We start from the raw sequence: 8,319 nt of genomic DNA, 5'->3' as shown, positions 1-8,319 counted from the left end.
ATATTCCCACTTATATATTCGATAAATCAATTTGCTAAAAATACTAAGCATGAAAGTCATATCATGAAAATAATTTCAAATAGTACATATATGTATGTCTAATTATACAACTTTTCATAATGGAATCTCTCTATATTTATCAAGACAAATGAAAACTTAATTTGAACTAAATACCTTTGAGAAAACAAGCCAAGGATCAAACCACCACTGACCTTCAATTAACTTCTACTCTATCAGTTACACATTTTTCTTTCATCAATCTAACATATAGATATACCTGTTAGTCCCTTCGTTTCGCTATGTGATGATAATTGATTGGACACAAATTTATATATTTTTTTTTTTTTTGAAATTTGTAAATTGTGATCTACAACAAGCCATAGAAATATGTGTGCCATAAATCATTTTAAAGTAAAACGAATTATAAAAATTAAAAATAGCCAAATTTTAAAAGTATCGAAATTTAGTCATTTTTTCGTGCAAAGATAAAATCTGAACAAAAACAGTCAGAAAAATTCCAACATAATATGCTGGAGTGCGAATTTTTTACATATGAGATTCCAACATAATATGCTTAAAAATGTGCCGGAGTTCCAACATAATATGCTTAAAAATGTGCCGGAGTTCCAACATAATATGCTGGAAGTTTATACACAATAGCTCCATAATCCAGCATATTATGCTGAAACTTTTCGTGTTTCAGCTATGGTATTTTTGTCTAGATTTTATCTCCGCATAAAATATTGACTATTTCTTAATAATCTTATAAATACTGACTATTTTTCAATTATTAGTGCGAAAACTAGTTAGCCTATGTTCTTTTCACTTATCATATCCTTTCAATTCCTAAAATTTTATATATATATATATATATATATATATATATATATATATATGAAAATGACAAGTCTAACCTTAACTTGTGATTATTTTAATTTATGTGACATTATTTTTTGTAATCAAACGAAAAAGAGTGATATCTTTCTATATTTCGAAATTTTTTAACTTTGAACTTCACACATTTTACTCTCAATGCAACTTTTTACAGTCACACAAATTCTAACATATTTAATACTACAAATTTTAATTATGTTATAGTTATATAAATATTATGGTATATTTAAGATTTAAAAAAAAATAATTGGTCTCTGAGCAGAAGGTCTCTCGGAAACAGTCTTTCTATCATTCCCGGGTAAGGATAAGGTTTGCGTACACTATACCCTTCTAAGACCCCACTAGTGAGATTCTACTCGGTTGTTGTTGTATTTAAGATAAAAAAAATTCAAAGAAATTCATTTATTTTAAATTCGTGTACTATATTGAACCCGGATACCAAACTGTCCTGACCCGGACTCTAAACTGGAAACGAACCCGGATCTGAGGTAAAGCATTAGTCAAAGACTCAACGACGGAACGCAAACTTTGAAGTCAAAGCTCCAACAGCTAAAAGCCGTAGCCTTCAAAAATCATCTCTGTCATCCCTCGGCGGCGCGTTCCCTTCACTTTCTATCTCTACATGGATGTAATTTCAGCTACGGCTGCTGCCACCGGAGGAGGAGGAGGTCCGGCGCCGTTCTTGCTAAAGACATATGAAATGGTAGATGATTCGCAAACTGATGATATAGTTTCTTGGACTCCGACAGGTCACAGCTTTGTTGTTTGGAATCCTCCGGAATTTGCTCGAATTCTTCTTCCTACTTATTTCAAGCACAACAATTTCTCCAGTTTCATACGACAACTCAACACCTATGTAAGTCTCTACATCTATATTTCTCTCATTATATATATATATATATATATATATATATATATATATATATATATATATATATATATATATACACACACACACTATTTCTGTATATATTTGTGTTTTTTGATTGATTGTGACTTCTGTTGAAATGGGTAGTGCTTCAAAATTGAATCTTTTGATTAATTTTATCATGGGTTTAGATGAAAAATTGAATATTCGGATTGATTTTGACTTCTGTTGAAATGGGTTTAGATTAAAAATTAAATCCTTGGATTGGTTTTATCATAATGAAATGGGTTCAGCTTAAAAATTGAATCTTTGAATTGATTTTCTTTCTGTTGAGATGGGTTTAGATGAAAATTTGATTTTTTTGGATTATTTTTATCTCTGTTGAAATGGTTTCAGCTTAAAAATTGATTTTTTTTGAGTTGATTACAAAATAGTTTCAGCTTAAAAATTGGATCTTTGATTGATTTTGACTTCTGTTGACATGGGTTTAGATGAAAAGTTCAATCTTTGGATTTATTTCATCTCTGTTGAAATGGGCTTAGCTTAAAATATTGAATCTTTGAGTCTTATGTGTGCCTTATTTAACCTCCCCGCCCCACTCTCTCGTACACATTCATACATATTATATCTGTATCTATCTGTGTTTTTTAATTGATTTAGACTTCTATTGATATGGGTTCTGCTTAGAAATTGAATCTTTGGATTGATTTTCTTTTTGTCGAAATAGGTTTCGATTAAAAATTCAATCTTAGAATTGAAGGGTTCAGCTGAAAAATTGAATCATTGAATTGATTTTCAATCTGTCGGAATGGGTTAGCTTAAAAATTGAAACTTTCAGTTGGTTATCTTTCTGTTGAAATGGGTTTAGAGGAAAAATTGTATCTTTCAATTGAAGGGTTCAGCTGAAAAGATTGAATGTTTGGATTGATTTTATCTCTGTCGAAATGGGTTTAGAAGAAAATTTGAATCTTTGAATTGAAGGGTTCACCGAAAGATTGAATCTTATTGATTTAATCTACGGAAAAGGTCCAAATACCCCCTTGAACTTTACGATAAGGTGTACAAATAACCCTCGTTAAAAGTTTGGCCCATTACCCACCTTGCCGTTACACTCTTGGCTTGGATACCCCCGTAATTCTAAATGGCTGCCACAGTGGATAAGTTATCCACTCATAATTTGACACGTGGAATTTTAATTTAAACCCAAATATTTTAATTCACACCCAACCGGATCTAATTAACCTACCCATTACCCATGACCCGACCCGTAAATTGGAAACCCCTTTCTTAAAAACACTCGAATTTTTACTTCACTTATCAAATTTGGTTAGATTTGGTACCTAATCGAACAAATTTGGTCGGTGGCCTGAAATCTCGAGTTTGATGGTGGCCTGAAATCCTGCAAAAAATCTCGAGTTTAATGGTGGCCTGAAATTACCTGCTTGTCCACTCACAAAGTGTGAAATAGATTAGCGACAGACTTCAGTAGTCAATATGCTTGATTTGAATGAGGACGTCAACCAAGATGATTTGGATGATGATGCGAAGCAATCAAATGGTCAAAATATAGTGATACGAGTAGTAGCTAAATATGGAGTTCCTTTACCTCCCTTGTCTACGACTATGAGTTCATTGAAATTTGAAGGCAGGCTAGGCTGAAGGGGTACTGCTGCGACCAGTGCTTTTCGCCCTGCTGCTTCTTTATCCAAGAGTTCAGATTGGGACACGAAAAGAATTATGGAGTTTGACCTTAATGTTGCTGCTGCTTCAGAAGACGAATTGCCAAGTGAAAATAGGATTACATCAACTTTTAGAAGTTATTCTTCAAATCAAAGTTCAAAACAAGCAGAAAAGATGTTTAACTTTGACCTCAATTTGCTTGGCGATAATGCAGATGATAAAAGTTCTTTTCCTGTGAAATCAGAAAAGTGAAGTAAAAATTCGGATGTTTTTAAGAAAGGGGTCTCCAATTTACGGGTCGGGTCATGGGTAGTGGGTAGGTTAATTAGATCCGGTTGGGTGTGAATTAAAATATTTGGGTGTAAATTAAAATTCCACGTGTCAAATTATGAGTGGATAACTTATCCACTGTGGCAGCCGTTTAGAATTAAGGGGGTATCCGAGCCAAGAGTGTAACGGCAAGGTGGGTAATGGGCCAAACTTTTAACGAGGGTTATTTGGACCTTTTCCGTTTAATCTATCAAAAATTGGGTTCAGCTCAAAATCAATCTTGTATCTGTCAAAATGGGTTCGGCTTAAAAATTGAAACTTTGAGTTGGATCAATGGTGTAAACCATTGTGGACAGAAAAGGGGAGGGGAGATGTTTCTAGCTCTTGTGACAGTTTGATTGAAACCCTTGAAAATTTTTGGTATTGTGAAAAAAGGATTACTCCGCCTTTAGAGTATTTGTCTTTGTTAAAATAACTCTCACTTTTCCAGAAATATAAAGACACTGCTATCAGAACTTGAACTAAGCCATCTCTTTACCTGGCATTCTACTTCTTTACCTGGGACGATGTTTCTTAAAAGGGGTGAAACTACTTTTCTTGCTCTGATTGGATTATTTAGTATGTCATATATAAGTCTCTACATCAAAAGAACCCAAGATGGATACTTGTTAATTGAAGCTGTATTAACTGGAAGGCCTTTGGGCAACTGAATTTGTCGATGTTCCTGGTTGAACCATATAGTCTGCATCAGAAGATGTTCTCATAATTCTTTGCACATGACAGGGATTAACACGTCGCATCTTACCAGTCATTGACTGATGATTTAACACGCCGCTTCATACCAGGCCTTGACTGATGATTTGTGTTCCCTTCCCCTCCTCCCACACGCACACCACTAACACTTCTTCCTGGGTGGCCTGATAAATGTTGAAATACATAAAACTGATAAAAACGAACATTTAGTTGTATAAAACAATTTTACTCTATGCAGTTAGACAGACGTGCATGTCTAATTTTTGAGTATTGTTAAAATTTGCATGATTTCTGATGTAATCCCAGTGATTCGTTTTAGTCAATGTTCAATATAAATTCCTATCAGATTTATATACTAGTAAACAATTTATACAATGGTAAGTAACTCCTGTGTCTGTGAGTGCTAGTTATTCCTTGCAATTTGTGAATTTGAACCATAGCTTTCTCTTCCCTAATCGCTTAGAGTATTCCATTACATAGGTAGGATCGCCTATATGATTCCTCACTATTCATTTTGCTTCATTTGGACCGATTCTATAGTTGCTGCCATAATTAATCTGAGATTAATATCATCATAAATATCTTAATTGACAGGGCTTCCGGAAGATTGATCCTGAAAGATGGGAATTTGCCAATGAGGAATTTGTGAAAGACCAGAAACATCTCCTTAAGAATATTCATCGTAGGAAACCGATTCACAGCCATAGTCACCCTCCAGGTTCCACAGTTGATCCAGAAAGAGCTGCATTTGAGGAAGAGATTGATAAGCTTTCACGTGAGAAGTCTGGGCTCGAGGCTAATGTCTTAAGGTTCAGACAGCAACAATCTGCTGCAAAACTCCAGCTAGAAGAAATGACTGAGCGGGTTGGCGGTATAGAACAAAGGCAAGAGAGTTTACTGACATTTGTTGAGAAGGCAGTTCTGAATCCTGACTTCGTTGAGCGTCTTGCTCAGAAACTCGAGTCCATGGATATTTCTGCATTTAGCAAGAAGAGGCGATTACCTCTAGTCGACAGCTCTCAACCAGTTCAAGAAAATATGTCGGTAGACAACCATAGCAGTTCTGGAGTTGAGTTTGGGAACCTTTGCAACCAAGACTTTTCAAACAAGCTCAGGCTCGAATTGTCACCTGCTGTTTCGGATATCAACGTTGTTTCGTGCAGCACCCAAAGTTCGAATGAAGATGGTGGAAGCCCGCATAGGAGAATATCTGAATGTTGGTCCAGAGAAGTGCAACTTCGAACGGGGGGAGTAATTTATACCCCTGAAGCAATAGAACTATCAGATACAGGGACGTCTTTTACATTGAAGATGGATTCATCTTTGCCTCGTGCAGCAAGCAATGTTGAAAGCTCAAGACTTCATTCCTTGCCACAAAGCCTAATATCTAACGAGGAAGTTGACGGTCACATCTCCTGCCAGCTGAATCTTTCTTTGGCTTCGTGTCTTTCACAAGTCGATAAAAATCAACATTCATTGAGGATGACTCTAATAGGTCAAGAGATGAGTAAACATTCTGAATCACAGTCTGATGCCAGTGGCAAAAGTCCTCCTAATGATGACAAAACTTTGCCGCCTTCATATGATGCTACTGGTAACAAGCAAGGGGCTGCAACTACTCCGGTTCGAGTGAACGATGTTTTTTGGGAACAGTTCCTAACGGAAAGACCGGGCTGCTCGGATAATGAAGAGGCTAGCTCTAGTTTCAAAGGGAACTCTTATGATGAGCAAGATGATAGAAAACCAAATCAAGGAGTAACTAGTAACACCAGAAAGGTGGAACACCTTACCCTCTGAGTACATGAAGTTGCCATTGGAACCTTGCATAATTTCTTTAGGCGTTTGGAAATTTTCAGTTAATATACTGCAATGGTTTGTTTCTGTCACTCCCTGATAAGTAGTGATAATAAGCAATATTGTGCGGACTCCCCAAAATGCTTTCGCATCCGTGTTGGATCCTCCAAGAATGCACTACTTTTGGAGGATCTGACACAAATCCGGATATTGTCAAAGAGTCCGAGTAATATAGATAATAAGTTGTATATCGCTATATGCTTAAAGCCCCTTTTGCTGTTTTGTTGTTACGGGGTCATTTTATGGCTTTATTTTGGGACTGAGGCGTAGTAGTTGTTGTATATGGCCTTGTATTTACACAAAATTATTATAATACTCATATAAGAACTGCTTTTGGTGATGAAATGTTGTTCTGCTTGATTTTCTCTTGCATTTTGATTCATAAACAGCTTTATATATTGCTGTTTACCTTTCACAACAAATGTGTTAGTACCTCTGTTACTTTACCATTAACTGCATTTAGATAAGTTGCAATATCTGTTTGTACAAACAGATTATTTGAACGCCAAGTCCAGAGCAAGTCCATATTATCTATCAAAAGAATTCTCTAATTTTGAAGGAAAACAGCATATAATTAGGAAAATCAATTTATTCTTTCTGGTGAGAATTATTTTTTGCAACTCAAAGTAACCAAACATTTGTAAACAAATAAATAAATATATATATATAAACCTATTGTATCAGGTCTAGATACAACTAGTCCGGTTCAAACGGTGGTCGTTAAGACACATCAAATCCGTTAATGGCTGACACTTTGTCAAAAAGTGTAAATTTAACTCCCGAAATTAAAGAAAGAAGAGGACAGCCAAGATCTATTACTCAAGGAGAGACATCCAGAAGAAGACACATAGTTTCAAGAAAAAGAATGTTGAAAAAATAGAGAATATCATATTATACAGACATTAGAAAAATTCTTGACAAAAGATAAACACGTATTGGGAGGAGGACCAGAGAAAGAAAAAGCAGCCCCACAACATTCAGAAGCGGACAATACAGTTAAAGATTCGGATATAGGATATCACGAAAATAAAGGTGATGACTCTGGAAGGAGCTTTGATTCAGTGGCTCTGCACTATTTATATATATAAAAAAGAAAGAAGGAACATAAAGATAAAGATTAGTTAGAGAGAAAAGACATAAAGATGGAATAATAATAGTATTAATGAGAAGACATAAATGTGAAGACTTAAAAAAAATTGGAATGAAGAGATGAAGTATGTCGGAAAAATAAAAAATAATTGAAAAAAGTGACAAATAAAGAAGAAACCTTTATTAAGGCCATGTGACGATGGGGCCCAGTGAAGTATCCGGCAAGGCTGAAAAGAAGGATTTCTGAAAGTGTTTTAAGTCCGTCTTTATAATTTATTTTATTCTGGTATCAGAGCCCAGTGATCCTCAAATTTTCTATATCTATGAGACAACATATATTTACAAAATATATAAGATATCATAATCAAACAAGGCATAATACAATAAAAGGAGTTCAAAAAATTAAACGTGTAAAAAGCAGATTAATAAATTTACTAGTATTAAAGATAGAGAACTTAAATTCGATATCCTTTGGGAATTATATGCTATATTAGAAAATATAAGAACAAACGAAGAATTTATAAGTTAGCTGGAATATAAAATAGAATTGATTCCTTTAGGATAATACATGAATAGACCTGAATATATAAGAGAAATTAAAATATAAACCAAAAAATTGGACAGTTAGAAATTAATCTTAGAGAAATACAAAAGGATTTAGAATTTATATTTTATTTTATTCTGAGGTTTTTCAATTATTTGCTTTAGCGGCTTTTCTAGCCGTTATTAATACTTTATCTACAACAAACTCTTCTTCTTCTATATATATATATATATATACTATATTAAAAGCATGAAGGCCCTTAGCGAAATGTCGTTCGCCTTTTTTACCCTTTAAAAATTGAGTTCATTTTAGACAAAATAGTCACCTAATTATTTTTCTAATATTTAGGACTTTTAAATTAATTAAA

The 8,319-nt window shown here is 34.3% G+C and overlaps 1 protein-coding gene across 1 annotated transcript; it reads left to right on the top strand.

The window, feature by feature from the left end:
• The first annotated feature begins 1,363 nt into the window (after positions 1-1,363).
• LOC107797608 (heat stress transcription factor A-5-like) lies at positions 1,364-6,664 on the top strand. The gene is made up of 2 exons (XM_016620508.2): positions 1,364-1,750; positions 5,060-6,664. The coding sequence occupies exons 1-2, from the start codon at positions 1,517-1,519 to the stop codon at positions 6,260-6,262; spliced, it is 1,437 nt and encodes a 478-aa protein (XP_016475994.2). The 5' UTR covers positions 1,364-1,516; the 3' UTR covers positions 6,263-6,664.
• Positions 6,665-8,319: the final 1,655 nt, after the last annotated feature.

The sequence above is a fragment of the Nicotiana tabacum genome, chromosome 20 (assembly GCF_000715075.1).
Source record: "Nicotiana tabacum cultivar K326 chromosome 20, ASM71507v2, whole genome shotgun sequence".
Taxonomy (NCBI): Eukaryota; Viridiplantae; Streptophyta; class Magnoliopsida; order Solanales; family Solanaceae; genus Nicotiana; species Nicotiana tabacum.
Note: the sequence above shows the minus strand (reverse complement) of the source record. Positions and strands in the feature narration are given on the sequence as shown.

Coding starts and splice junctions, on each gene's coding strand:
- LOC107797608 (XM_016620508.2), top strand. CDS start 1,517: ATGGATGTAATTTCAGCTACGGCTGCTGCCACCGGAGGAGGAGGAGGT. Junction 1,751..5,059: donor TACGACAACTCAACACCTAT/GTAAGTCTCTAC, acceptor CTTAATTGACAG/GGCTTCCGGAAGATTGATCC.